Source organism: Rhagoletis pomonella, unplaced genomic scaffold (assembly GCF_013731165.1).
Source record: "Rhagoletis pomonella isolate Grant_MI unplaced genomic scaffold, Rhpom_1.0 Rhpom_scaffold_00010, whole genome shotgun sequence".
Taxonomy (NCBI): Eukaryota; Metazoa; Arthropoda; class Insecta; order Diptera; family Tephritidae; genus Rhagoletis; species Rhagoletis pomonella.
The window spans coordinates 36,894,318-36,908,105 of NW_023458564.1; the positions used below are offsets into that span (position 1 = coordinate 36,894,318).

Below are 13,788 nucleotides of genomic sequence, written 5' to 3' on the forward strand. Positions count from 1 at the left end.
CTAATCAAAAAGATGAAGGTTAGATTTCCTACATATAACGCCATGGTATTTGCAAAAAAATATGGGCGTTCCATTCTTAACTTAAAACTAAACTTATTTAATGTACAAATTTGTGTTGCCCACTTCCAGAACCTGTACAACGAGAGAACCTGAAGCGACGTGACTATAAAGTGGATCTCGACAGTAAACTAGGCAAAAGTGTAGTCATTAATAAGAACACACCTACCTCACAATCTGGCGGATACTATTGCAATGTATGCGATTGTGTCGTCAAAGATTCGATCAATTTTCTTGATCATATTAATGGAAAAAAGCATCAACGCAATCTGGGCATGTCAATGAAAGTGGAGCGCAGTACGGTCGATCAAGTGAAAGAGCGTTTCCAGGCGAATAAAAAAAAGATGGAAGAAAAACAAAAGGATTATGAACTGGAACGCCGACTACGTGAAGCCAAGGAGGAAGAAGAACGTTACAAGGAACATCGAAAAGAAAAGCGGAAAGAACGCAAGAGAAAAGCAAATGACGATTTATTCACAGGTGAACTGTCCGATGATATGGCTGCCATTATGGGATTTTCCGGATTTGGTGGATCGAAAAAGAACTCTTAGAAAAAAACCACATTGGTAATCATTTTATATTTATAATAAATAGTTGTTATTACATCAAACATTGTAACATAAATGCTAGAAAAAATATAAAAATATGAACGGGGAAAAGTCTTGGAAGCATTCGGCTGGCAGCGCCTGACATCGGGTTATTCACATGAGGTAATGACGATGATACTGGACACTTGGACTGTAGAGATTGCAGGAAAGTTTTTTTTATCAGAAAATAAAACTGAATATATTTTAGAAAATATGTACATTTACGAATGAAGATATGCGTGTATGTATATAATTTAGACGGCTTACCACTAACGCTTTGTTTATAATTTCGGCTGCAAAACTTCGCAACATACGCGCAGGCTTAAGACCACAGAGCAGAGCTGTTCTTATGTAGTCACAGTTGATTATTTCGGTAAATTGCCTGGAGTATATTAAATAATGAACTAAAGACATTAATATATATGATTCTTTTATCTTTTGATTTTTCATTTATGTATATAAACTCATATTACGTGAGGGTACATAGTAGAACTTAAAATTAAGTACGCTTCCAATAAAAAATTTATATCAGCCACTTGTGTTTTTAAGCTTAAATTTGTTATTTAGGGTTAAAAAGGAGAATTCTTACGAGATATGGTTTTCACCACCAGAATAGGAGCTATATAACTTCTAAAAATTTAAAATTATATAAAAAAAACTAGGCTCAAGTTCAAATAAAGTTCTGATTGAAACGTTATTAAGTCACAATGATAGCAAAATTATACATACATCTATGTATTCAAAATTTTTCTAACTTTGATTTCTTTCACCAACATGGCGCACTTTGTGTCTTACAGCAGTCTAATATGTATGTATGTATTAAATTAACGTATTAATTATTTAACAAGCCTCACCTGCATACATACGCCTTACTTCGTTTTTCAAACCAATCTGCCGGACCCTCGCAATCAATCAAGTCGTCGCGGAGTTCTGATATACAACTGCGATAATTTTCCAAATCTGGATTTCAAATAGAAAGTTTTGAGTATAGTTTTTAAACAGAGTAAGCTCATAGATGGAGACCATGTCAGTTTACCAACGTTTCGACTTGGTTTCGGCTCTGCCGCAAATTTGTTCGTCAAAGAATTCTAGTGCACGATACAGCCGCATATAGAGATTGGTTGTAGGTGACGGCACACAATCTGTGAGTGTGTCGTTTATGTGACCCAAAACCCGGTGTGTGCTGTTACACGTGTTGTCTACAGAGTCCCATGTCAATAAAAGTAATATGCGTTCCGGACTCGTCACCCGTATACAAGCCAAATGCAACATAATTTGCATCTCATTGCACAAATCGGGTTGATCACATTCATCGTCCTGAAAATTACCTTAATATTTAAATTTAGAACTTCCAGAAGGCAAAATAAATTTTTGTACCTCTGCAACACTAGAAAAACTATTTATCATGTCTCGAATAACACTATCACCCCAGAAGCAATCTGCAAATGACACTAGCGAAAGGAGAACAATCCACGAGCACACATTTCTGGTACGCATTATATGAAATTTATAAAATTTAAAACGAGTTTCGAAAAAATACGCAGCATATAAAATATAGATTATCTGCTATAAAACGACTTTTAAAGTTTTCAGCTGTTATTTTTTAATTTTCTTGGATTTTGTTATTCAACTCTTTTCTACTGTTTATGTTCTTATTTACTCATTTTATTATTCAATGTCATTTTTCAATACAGTGTCCCAAACAAGTGTTGAAATATTTTTATTAATTACAATCAAATTAAATCTAAATGCATTCCATATATCATAAACGGAAATAGAACTTCAAATATCTATTATCAATCGCCAACGAATATTAGTACAGCTTTGCTTAGTGTACAACTAATGACAGTCACAGCTACCTCATATTATTAAACCGATTTAGGTAAATACAAAGCCACTTTCAATGGGAATGTCCCATGGAATGTCAAAGTAATCTCTAGGCAACGGTGTACAATGTGTAGATTTGTAATCACGAAAATGTTTTCGCAGCTGAAAATACATTTTAGTTAATTATCTGTAATGATGGCTTATAGAAGGTGCTTACTAAAAATTCGGCCATTTGATCTCGAGTTTCTTCTGTGTAATCTTCACCAATCAACATCGGAAACGATTTACCCTGATCAGAAGCGTATGTTATGAGACGGGACATGCAAAGGTCATCATTTGTTACTGAAAGGAGGAATTAATAGTTAAAAAAATATATCAAATAGAAAATTAACTTGCGTGCTTACATGAAAAGTTCTTTGTTTCTACAGGGCGCGACAAAATGTTCTTAATCCGTGCCAATTGTGCCGTCTTAAATATCAACGGATAACGATACTTAAGTAGAGTTATAACCAAGTAGTTTCCACGGTTAGATTCAATGCGATTATCGCTAAAAATAGAATCCAATTATGATAACATAATATTTGTATATCATTTAATATACTCGGAAATGATTTCGTCCTCGGTCCGCCGTATCAGTAGTATTGGTCCATTGTAATTTTGTATAGATTCTACATTATTTAAATTACAATATTCCCTTATACCAAGCTTCACTATACCGGCCAAGCTCTCGGGCATGCGCGACTGCGCAAGATACAACACGTCATCAAATGTTGCATCTAAAATCTGCGCACAAATTTAAGATTTGTCGATATCATAGAGGAATTTGTCTTACCACTCCCTTTACATCTGGATAGAGATTCGAAGCCCATAAAGCGCTAACTCCACCAATACTCCAGCCATATAAAATAATGTCTTCGACGGCGAAACCAAGATGGTGAATAGCGAATTGCACAACGGCATCGATGGCATTTTTATCTTGATCTGGATATGGAGCACCAGAACTGCCTGCGAAACCCGGATGATTCCATCCTAGTACAGAATACTTTAACGCCAACGGTGTGCCCATTATACCGACTTCATAGTAAGCGGCATTTCCTTTTTTAATTAAAATCAACTAATTGTTTAATCAAATCAGACATACTATAAGTGATTTTCACCTTCAGAACAAATAACTAGGGTATCTCCGTTTGCATTTCCATTTTGACGATTGTCTACGAAAATGCTATCGATTTCATTGTGATCTACCGTTTTTATTTTGTTACGCACAGCATTGTGCTCATCAACCAATTTGGACCGTCCTTCAACCAAGAATGCATCTGTATTATTAAGAAATTTAATTAGAAAATCATATTTTTTCATAGGGAATGGTATAAACTTTCAACTTACGCATGTAATATTGTAAAATCTTTATATATCCGGGATAAATCATGCGTATACCAAATGTGTGTATGGCCACATATGCGGCTAGTTTGCATGGTAATGTAGCAAATCTAAATTGGCGAGGGTCGCGGCTGCTTGTAGCTAATTGTCTTTTCTTCTCATCGCTAAAGAAGTTAGAAAATGAGTTCCATTACTTTTTTCGCTACAAAGAATTTTTAATTTTCTCACCTTTGCAAGCTACTTGCATCAAAGTCTACCTGCCATGAACGAAAATCAAAGTCGAATTTCCGAATAGCTCGCTTGGCTTCATCAGAGTTGGATAACTTGGACAACTCGATAGCCTTGATCATTTTTACATACGACCTTGATTGAGAGCGACCTAAACCGCGAATACATAACGATATGACGACAATGATACCAATACTAGTGGTGAACTTGAAAAATGATGAAATGGAATCGGCAATCAAGTAGCCTCTTCTGTACAAGAAAGTTACTATAAGCGGAGATGTATAATAGCTAATGTTCCACATCAAAGAGAGCTGTAAGCAAAATCATTTTTGAGTATTGTGGTAGTTTAACCGTCCAATAAACTAGTTGTGTATGTAAATTACCGTGGATAAAATTTGATCACCAAAGCGTTCCAAGCCACCTGGTTCGTAAAGTTTCTATAGAAAACGATATAAATAATTTTTAGTTATAATATTGTTGCAAAATATTTTTTATATCCATACGTATGTATACCTTATCCAACCCATACTCCTGATATAATTTCGGTCCAAACACATAACTCAAAAAGCCCATTGCTATAAAAATCTGGGGTCAGAGGTTATTTCAAAATACCTAAATTCACTATCAAATATTCAATTAGTAAAAACACTACTGCAGCGAGCACAAACTATCAATTTCAATGGATAATATAGCCCAAGGTGCGTCGCAAGTGAAAACCAGAAATGGTTGTCAAACGACAACGAAGGGGGTCGAAAATTTGTGATGAAACCGACAAACTTCCAGCTGATGAAGTTAGGGCTGCCACGTTTCAATTTATAAAATCTTTCATAATCACACCATCCTAAACAGATTTTACGTCGGTACTTATACCTTAAACGAGCCTAGTCATTCCACCAACAATGAAAACGGCCAGGCATTAAGACGACATTAAAAACTAGTGGAAGCTAGTTCATGTAGGTGACACGATTATCCTTATTTTGGAGCTTAGATAGATAGATAGATAGTATGCACTGCGACTAATGATCTACTGTGCCCTCTGCTCTTCACAATACTTCCTCCGAGCCTAGATCCCTCAGAAGTTCCATAGCTTATTCGGGGATAGCGAGTGAATGCGCTCCTGCTGTGGCCACATTGAGCCTACACTCCTCTCACGTCTTTTGCTGACGGCATCACACTCGATGAGGATGTATAGTGGTATTTCACTGGAAACGTCGCAAAACCGGCAGAGGTCATTTGATCGTATCCCCAGCTTATATAGATGCCCTCTTAGTCTGCAGTGTCCAGTAAGAAAACCTGGTAATATTCTCAGCTTCTCTTTCGGAAGGCTAATTAATCTCTTGAATCTCTTCTTGTTATAGCAGGCTTTTTGCCTGACGCATTACTACCAAACTATGCCAGTTCAAGTCCTTCATATTGTTCCTATCCTCCCTGGTCCTGGGACCCACTCACAGGAAGGTCTCAGAACAAACTGGAGTATTGGCTACCGCCTCTCTTGCGAGTTAGTCCGCCGCTTCATTCTTCACACAGACTTCTGCTTGAAATATGCTCGCGTATTTCCCCATAGGAATGGATATCCTGGTCCTGGGTCCAGAGTTTCCAGTCCCAGTACTATCGTGAAGGAGTCTATCGAGGGCGGAGGTACTCCAGGATGCTTTACTGCTTAACTTAATTTTAAACTTCTTTTCAAAAACTATAGATATACATATGTCATCCCTCGGAAGCAAAGCTAGCGGGAGCGAGGCCCCTAGCTTCGCCATGATCTTGGAGGAAATGACCTTGCCTCTTCCATATTCCCCTTTGGCAAAACTGAGTATGCTTATATAAAAGGGCTCGAGTTCAAGGACCACTTCCAGCGCTGTCGTCGGACACGTCCCCATCCAAAGTAATGTCCCTGATGCCCAGTAGGGCTCTTTTCCTAGTAAATGGAACGATGGCGGTTTTGGATGGATTAATGCTATGCCCTTACTTGGTACACCATTAAACGATGTCGCAGAGGGTGCTCTCAAACTTCCCTCTTGTCGATCTCTTTGTCGCGTCACTATGTTCTTTGCCTTTGTTGTTATATTTCGAACTGTCAAGCAAAGCGAGGAAAGCCGTATGTAAACGGCCCTTAACTCCGTTTTGATTTGTGGCAGCGGAAGCTGCTGCTCAAATTTGACAGTAATAATCATGTTTATTTTAATACAAGTGTAAACCTGTTGTAAGCTTATTATTTTGACAACAGTAATCAGCCAATAAACATGACAGCAAAATTTATTGACATTTCAGCGTGTCGCGTCTTGTGAAAATTGTTCCGATTTCTTGCTGTGATCGAAAAATATATAATTTATATAGATTTTAGTAAAAAAACTCCAGTTTGTGTATATTTTGTGTTAAAATTTGAACATTAGTAAGGTGATCTAGCACAAATGTTTGCTGAATATGCTGGATTTTTTTTCTGCCCCACAATTTCTCTATTGACCCCTGAAAAATATTGGACAAGTTGTTAAAAGCTGTTTTTAGTTTCACAATCTTTATATATAACGCTACGTTTCTCAAAGATTTAACAAAAGTGTAAATTTAAAAACTATAAAGCACTGCTCAAGGCCGTGCGAGACACGCTCGCCACAATATGGCACCGGCTCCTCAGCCCTTGGAAGGTAAATTTCAAGGACCAATGACCGGATACCTGCCTTCAGGGCAGGAGGGTGGCCCCCGTATGAACACAATCTCACTTGCTGTTCTAATTGATTTTATAATTCAGAGGACTTACCATGATCTCACAGTGCTCGCAGAATTGTAAGTAAATATGTACATACATACTTATATGATAAGTTCCATATTGTACCGTAGGAAGTATTCCCGTAAATACTTAACTATTGCTAAATATCCGCATAACTGTATATAAAAATACATGTATGAATTTACGAACACCGATATGCTGGAAGCCCTAAGAATAAAAGTATTTTTTTTTTTTATATATTACCATAAACACAGGTTACCCCGTAAAACTGACATGGAACGAAAAATTGAGATTTACAATTTTTCGGCGCGAACTCGCCAGCTGTTTATACGTCTTATTGCTTTGGTAAAATGGGCTAACTCTGTTTCCAAGGTGGACAAATCCGCGGTATGTACAAATACGTAAATATTAAGCTTTACGTTGCTTCCTTTTACAATTATTATACTCTTCTATAGAATATCATGAGCTTCCTGGACAAGCAAAATATGCTATTCATAGAAACTGCGGATATGTTGGCGCGTATGTCACGTGAAACGTTAATCCGCGCTCGTCTGCCAAACTTTCATATTCCTGCAGCTGTAGAAGTTCTGACTACTGGCACCTACAATCGCCTTCCCACTTGTATACGCGAACGCATTGTACCACCAGATCCCATAACGCCAGCAGAAAAGAAACAGACACTTTTAAGACTAAATCAAGTGATACAACACCGCTTAGTTACGGGCAAACTGCTGCCACAAATGAGGGAATTTAAAGTAAATTCAATACAATATATGCAATAATTATGAATAATACCCTTGATGAAAATACTTTTTTCCTAATAGATCAAAAATGGACGTGTAACGTTTGAAATTAAACATGAATTCAATGTGTCGTTGACAGTTATGGGTGATGGCAGCAACGTGCCATGGAGGCTTTTGGATATAGACATATTAGTAGAGGACAAAGAAACTGGCGGTAAGTACATACATCTTCTGTGGACTCATTATATAATACACCACTGAATTTATTATTTTATTTTGCTTTTTTTGCGAATGTTTATCAGATGGCAAGGCATTGGTGCATCAACTTCAAGTTAATTATATTCACCAGCTCATTCAGGCGCGCTTAGTAGAAAATTCAAATGCACTAAGCGAGGTCTATAACTGTTTGCACTATTTTTGTCAATCTCTGCAGCTTGAAGTACTTTACACACAAACTCTACGTCTCAGCTATGAGCGTTTGGATGACAATATTAACGTTGAAGAATATATACCAGGTGTGAAAATAACTGTTTCATATTGGCGCGAACTCACCAGTAAAGATCCAAAGTCTGAGTTGGGTTATCGTCTGACGGTGCAATCAGACCCTAATGAAATTGGGCGACCACTCGCTGTGGTACATGTGCCATCGTTGGGCGCAAAAGAGTCTGCAGAGGTAGCTGATCGTGCTGTAAGATCTGATCATCTTTCTATGGAACGTCTAATTGTGTATACTGTATATATACGTTCTGTGTCACGGCTCAACGATCTTAAATTAGAATTCCAATCATTTTTAAAAGACGTTGATTGTGAGTGTAAATACGTCAAACTTTCCATTACACATGGACAGTAATAATTTCTCATACAAATTACTATTGACAGTTAATCTACAAGGAACGCCAGCAATTTTGACAGTGCCTGTACTCACTCCGTGCTTGCGAGCTGAACAAGTACATATAACCATTGATACGCACACCGGCATGTTAAGGTGCCACGTGCCAAAGCATCTGGACTGCCCAATTATGCCCGAAATGCAAACTTGCTTGAACGGCGATAGAAGTAAATTACAGCAAATTATGTCCGAACTAAGGTAAATAAAAGTTTTTATAAAAATATGTAATAAATGTACACAAGCCCATGTAAATAAACTTACCCTAAATACGAGTAACCATATATTATTTGTGTAGATTTTGGATAACTCATCGTCGTTGCGAAAAAACTTTACAGCATTTACCAGCGGCTACAACGGAGACGTTACCCTTTCTAACGTTGCCCGATAATCCGCTTATGCAACCCGGAAGACACAAAATTTATGTTAAATTGCATCGGCATCCCAATGTTATAATTGTAGGTGGCAGTACACTAAATACATATTGCTTGAGCTCACAAAAAATAAAAATTTTCTTCTTTTAGGTGGTTCAGTTAAAGGAAAAACCCAATACGCCAAATGAAATGGAATACACATTTCATTTGGGTTTTGTCGCATATCAAACTACTGAGACTGATATTACTGCAGAGGAATCACAAAATACGCGTTTGGTTTCCAGTTCGAATCCTCCTCCCCATCCCCCAACTGTAAGCGCTGAAGTACCAAAAGTATACACGAAGCTGTTGCGTCTAATCGAGTTTGATACTTTTGTTGCCACACATGGCCCAGGCACGGATGTGGATGGTAATAACTTTAAAGAGATTTTTAGACTCCATTTTACTCATATTATTCTCTTTTTATTTCGCATATAGAACTGCCACCACACAAGCGTAAATCAAATAGTGAACTTGGACCACCTGCCAAGCAGCAAAAGACAATTTATCCAGCCTATTTTATACCAGAACTAGCGCACGTTATTGCGATGTGCGATGAAAAGATACCATTTTTGAATCTAGCACAGGAATTGTCGAGACGTGAAATACCAAATAGCGGCTTGCAAGTCGAAGCTAACGCTACATCTTTGGTGCTAAAAATACTTTCATTACCCATGCCGGTTCAACCACCAGTAGATCAAAAGGTAACTATTTCCGTAATAAAAGAACTATGTCCATGCAATTAATCAAACGATTATTATATATATTAGAATCCAACTGGTACGTCATTACCAACTATTGAAAAAATTGTTTGGAATGATCTCATGAAGCGTTTGCTCTCGATTTCCGTTCGTTCACAAATGAACAAATCTAATCAGATACGAAATTGGGGTGTGGAGTTTGTCTTTTACAGTACTCCTTTACAAAGCACTCATCAAAAAGAGCAGGGAAATCGGAGAACTGTCTATTTGACATATGAGCAGGCAAACCACGATTTTGTCAAAACAGTAGATGATTTATTGCGTGACTGGTCAAAGATTGTTTACCTATACACATTAGTGTTTAACTTCTCCGAGCATGTAAAGAATAGTAAGTAAACATTTTTACACAAATTATATATTTTTACGCTTTTTAGTACTTTTTAACAAAAAATAAAAAAAAAAACATTCTTCTCGGTAGCTAGTCTACGTTAGCATATGAAGATTTTAATGTAACAAAACTATGATTTTTTTTAGAGCGTCTAAACCTTTCTGATATGGTGAGTGTAAAGTCGTACAACTACATGAATCTGCTGCTGGGTTATGGTCCAAAAAAAGAAGTCACTTGTAATATTTATTGGTGTGCTCAGTCGAATGGTTTTCGTCTTATTTACGTTGGCGGCATATCGGCAGTGAATGCACATTCTATGATGCGAGATCAGTTAGCTTCGCATTTGAATCGCCAGCACAATCTTACACAAGTTGTACAAATATTGCATGAAACCTATAATCCGCTGAGTTCGATTGCCAAGCTGCCTATAATACCCTTGCTTGGCATTCCAGTACGTATATATTGCTCATGTTCTGTTCAGAAGCATATGCATTTTTAAATTGTTTTCTATTTATTATACATTCAGCGCCCCCAAGTACCAATTTTGTCATTCTGTATACTCCCACAATCGCCATGTCTCATACGGTTGGCATATCAAGCTATTTATTGTCTGGAGATACGCATGCGCAGCGGCCGTCTAGTATCGATTAGAGACGGCGCATACTCTCGTTTTGATCGCAATCTAATCGACGAATTTACACCTATTCAGGGATTGAAAGTGAGTAATTTAGCACGTATATAGCATATACACATGGTACAATTATTACAGGTATTGCCATCCCAGAGAGTTATGCTTCACATCGAAATTCGTGCTCCCTTATTTTCAATTTGACGCAGTTCAATGTTGATTCTTTACTTTTATTTGGCTTTGCTTTTTGTTTTTGCCCAATTAAATTTTTATAATTTTTCAAAAACTAAAGAAAAAACGTTTAAAATTAAAGGGAGCCATACAAATTTTGAATTTATTTACTAAGTAAATGCTTTTTTCGGCTTTTGCAAATTAAATACATAAGTTCTCTGCCAGAAGATTTATTTGAAAAAACACGTGGACATAATATATTATATGGTATATGGGGTACGGAAATATCCTTTTTCCTAGCAGTAAACCTTTTAGTATGGGCAGGAATGATGATAAGGCAGATCGGAATATGCGCTCTCTGGGAAGACAATACCTGTACTTATTGTACCCTGGGAGATACATATGTATTTATTTGAATTTAAAACTTACACTAAATATTTACATTTTTCTTTGCAGGGCTTTCTTTTGAAACATGTCGATGAAAATGCCGTTTATCGTGGGCGCTCACAAAGTGAAGATGATAATCCACCTTCGCCTTTGGGTATGGAGGACAGTTACAGTGGTCCTGGCAGTGTATCTGGCGCAGGTACTGGCGGCTCATCACCATTTACCAGTGGCGGCATGCGTGGTCCCCAATCGCCTCGTGATAGCGGATTGCGTTTTCCCACACCACATACACCACCATCCAGCTCAAATCCCCATACGCCAGCAAGTCCACATCCATCGGCTGGCAGTGGTGGTGGTAGCAGCCAAAACCATCCAAATTACAACTTAACATCGCCGCCTGCACACCACATGCCGCACCCGTCACCCGGTGGCCTTATGCCATCGTCACCGCTAAATCCCCAACCAAGTCCACACATGGTGCATAGCCCTGGCCCGAATACGCTATATATGCAAGGACATCAGGACTCACCATTTACTGCAATGTCGCCAGCTAACACGAATTGGCCGGGTTCGCCCAGTATGCCACGGCCATCACCACGTCCTGGACAAAGTCCGGAACATAAACCAAGCGGAGGAAGTGGCACTAATGCCGGCACAACATCAACAATGTCGCGTGTGCCCTCGAATCGCTCATGGGCTGGTGCCGTGCCCACGATTCTGACGCATGAAGCGCTGGAAACACTGTGCCGGCCAAGTCCACATCCCAGCAAAGATATTACCGGCCCGGAAATAAGTCCGCTGGAACGTTTCTTGGGTTGCGTTTTTATGCGCCGCATGCTACAGCGTCATATTCAGGGTGATGAATCTATCACACCACTCAATTCCAATGAGCCGGGAATGGTGTTGTTTAAAGTAGACGGCCTACAATTTCAGGTTATGTTGAACCAGATGCACATGGAATCATTGCATTTGAAGGCACAGCACTTGCCTACACCACCTACGCCCGATGGCAAGCAACCATTCCAACTAAGTGCTGATGATTTGCTAGTATTGGAACAGTTCTTTGATTTGCGCGTAGTGTCGCCTCCCTATCGACCAAACGCTATGACAGCCTACTGTCGCGTACTCAGTTGTCCAGGGCAGGTGCTCAAAGATTTTGTGCAAATTATGCGGCTCGATCTGAAACCTGAGGTAATGGGGGACCAATTAAAGTGGGCATTGCAATTCTGCATGCGTGTGCCACCTTCGGCAGCTATTATACCTATTGGTACACCAGGCATATATATTTGCAAACTGAAGATTCTCTTTTTCGTAAGTAATATTTATAAGAATACAAGAGTTTACAAAAAATGTCAAATAAGTAGTGGTTACCGAATGTTTAAAACAATTACATCTTTTAGCTGCAAATCACGCGCATTCCATACAAAGGAAAAGAATGGAAAGATAGCCCATCTTTGTTGTTGCCTATGGTTTACGATCTAACTTCGAATATTACACAGCTGGTTGAGCGACGCGAACAAGTGCAATCACCAGCGATGAATGCTGTGAGCGCATCGCTGCGGCGTTTCACTGAATTCGGTGTTCAGCATGGCCAGTGTTCTCTATTTCCAGCTGTACTGGAATTGCTAACCAATCTTCAATTACCCAACGATGTGCCACCACCCAATCAGGTTGGTTTTCACTTTTATTTTTAGGTATCTCATACTATGTTATTATTTTTTTATTCTAGAATATTGGTCCACCAGTAGGACAAGTGGTCGGTTCTAGCCCAAATCCGATGATGCACTCGCCCATGCAACAAATGGGACAAATGGGTCCATCGCCGGTGGGTCCCGGTTACCCGCAAATGGCACAAAATCAAGGTCCACAGTGATGAAGGCGCAAACGCCGCACGGTAAACAAGAATAACAACTGTGCTGGCAGTGCTGGCGGCAATCCTAATATGCAATGATCATTAATCGAGTACTTTGAAAACAAAACAGACGGGACACTAATTAATCAACCAGCTTCTACATCATAGCATTTTTTCAAAACCTAACCGTGTCGTGTGGGTTAAAATTAAATTTATATTTTGAATATATCAGAAACGATCAATTTGTTACATGCAAAGCGTTTGATTTGTAGCGTAGTGAAGAAAATTTGTATCAACCGTAAAATGCAAATATTAATTATATAAATTAAATGTTCGGAAACATAACTTTTATTGAATTTGCGTAAATATATCAAACGCTGATACATATGTATATACAGTTTTTTTGTCACTATGCGCAAAATTAAAGCGCTAACTTTAGATGATTGTATTAATAAAAGAATCACATTTGTGTATTAAATATACATGTATACACACAAATATTGTTGCATTGAGCCCAATTATTTCCCAAAAAACCTGTCGTAAGTATGTCCATATTTTTATATTTATTGTTGCCTTTGTTCTTGTTTGATTTTATTTATTTATTTTTTTTCACATATACAAGTATATTTTTATAAATTGCTACAATCAATTATAATTATTTTAACAGGAGGGTTTCTCTTAGCAAATAAAATGCAAGTTTATTATCGTTACCTTAATATAAAAAGGCTCTATCTAACATTTTTAGTTCTTTGCAGAGTATTTATAAAACTCTATACCCACTAAAGTGGTTCAGATGTGATTTTCTTCACTGAACTGGT

At 38.1% G+C, this 13,788-nt stretch overlaps 5 protein-coding genes across 6 annotated transcripts in view; 2 read left to right on the top strand and 3 right to left on the bottom strand.

The window, feature by feature from the left end:
* LOC118746332 (zinc finger matrin-type protein 2) lies at positions 1-1,179 on the top strand (the record flags this gene model as incomplete). 2 transcript variants are annotated; one of them, XM_036480186.1, is given in 3 exon segments in its annotated part: positions 1-18; positions 130-623; positions 688-1,179. In XM_036480186.1, coding segments are annotated over 2 exon segments (497 nt in total), but the record flags the coding sequence as incomplete, so codon positions are not given.
* LOC118746328 (CTL-like protein 1) overlaps positions 1-13,788 on the bottom strand; it is a 46,799-nt gene that overhangs the window by 9,428 nt on the left and 23,583 nt on the right. The gene's annotated exons all lie outside the window — the stretch shown is intronic.
* Positions 657-2,239, bottom strand: LOC118746333. The gene is made up of 5 exons (XM_036480187.1): positions 2,022-2,239; positions 1,685-1,961; positions 1,499-1,604; positions 912-1,026; positions 657-795 (listed from the first exon to the last, which is right to left on the bottom strand). The coding sequence occupies exons 1-5, from the start codon at positions 2,139-2,141 to the stop codon at positions 658-660; spliced, it is 756 nt and encodes a 251-aa protein (XP_036336080.1). The 5' UTR covers positions 2,142-2,239; the 3' UTR covers position 657.
* On the bottom strand, positions 2,288-4,844 carry LOC118746329 (phosphatidylserine lipase ABHD16A). The gene is made up of 10 exons (XM_036480178.1): positions 4,593-4,844; positions 4,463-4,516; positions 4,080-4,390; positions 3,858-4,015; positions 3,629-3,787; positions 3,304-3,566; positions 3,073-3,254; positions 2,876-3,018; positions 2,689-2,813; positions 2,288-2,633 (listed from the first exon to the last, which is right to left on the bottom strand). The coding sequence occupies exons 1-10, from the start codon at positions 4,650-4,652 to the stop codon at positions 2,523-2,525; spliced, it is 1,566 nt and encodes a 521-aa protein (XP_036336071.1). The 5' UTR covers positions 4,653-4,844; the 3' UTR covers positions 2,288-2,522.
* Positions 6,329-13,438, top strand: LOC118746326 (mediator of RNA polymerase II transcription subunit 14). The gene is made up of 15 exons (XM_036480176.1): positions 6,329-6,857; positions 7,056-7,188; positions 7,257-7,556; positions 7,626-7,758; positions 7,847-8,350; positions 8,424-8,631; positions 8,729-8,888; positions 8,955-9,213; positions 9,282-9,547; positions 9,614-9,932; positions 10,079-10,383; positions 10,459-10,650; positions 11,188-12,429; positions 12,519-12,788; positions 12,848-13,438. Exons 1-15 carry the CDS (start codon positions 6,691-6,693, stop codon positions 12,989-12,991), a joined length of 4,602 nt encoding a protein of 1,533 aa, XP_036336069.1. The 5' UTR covers positions 6,329-6,690; the 3' UTR covers positions 12,992-13,438.

Coding starts and splice junctions, on each gene's coding strand:
- LOC118746333 (XM_036480187.1), bottom strand. CDS start 2,141: ATGCGTACCAGAAATGTGTGCTCGTGGATTGTTCTCCTTTCGCTAGTG. Junction 1,962..2,021: donor GTTTTTCTAGTGTTGCAGAG/GTACAAAAATTT, acceptor GGTAATTTTCAG/GACGATGAATGTGATCAACC. Junction 1,605..1,684: donor AGCCGAAACCAAGTCGAAAC/GTTGGTAAACTG, acceptor TTTGAAATCCAG/ATTTGGAAAATTATCGCAGT.
- LOC118746329 (XM_036480178.1), bottom strand. CDS start 4,652: ATGGGCTTTTTGAGTTATGTGTTTGGACCGAAATTATATCAGGAGTAT. Junction 3,255..3,303: donor ATCCAGATGTAAAGGGAGTG/GTAAGACAAATT, acceptor ATTTGTGCGCAG/ATTTTAGATGCAACATTTGA. Junction 2,814..2,875: donor AGAAACAAAGAACTTTTCAT/GTAAGCACGCAA, acceptor TCCTCCTTTCAG/TAACAAATGATGACCTTTGC.
- LOC118746326 (XM_036480176.1), top strand. CDS start 6,691: ATGGCACCGGCTCCTCAGCCCTTGGAAGGTAAATTTCAAGGACCAATG. Junction 10,651..11,187: donor CACCTATTCAGGGATTGAAA/GTGAGTAATTTA, acceptor TTTTCTTTGCAG/GGCTTTCTTTTGAAACATGT. Junction 12,789..12,847: donor ATGTGCCACCACCCAATCAG/GTTGGTTTTCAC, acceptor TTTTTATTCTAG/AATATTGGTCCACCAGTAGG.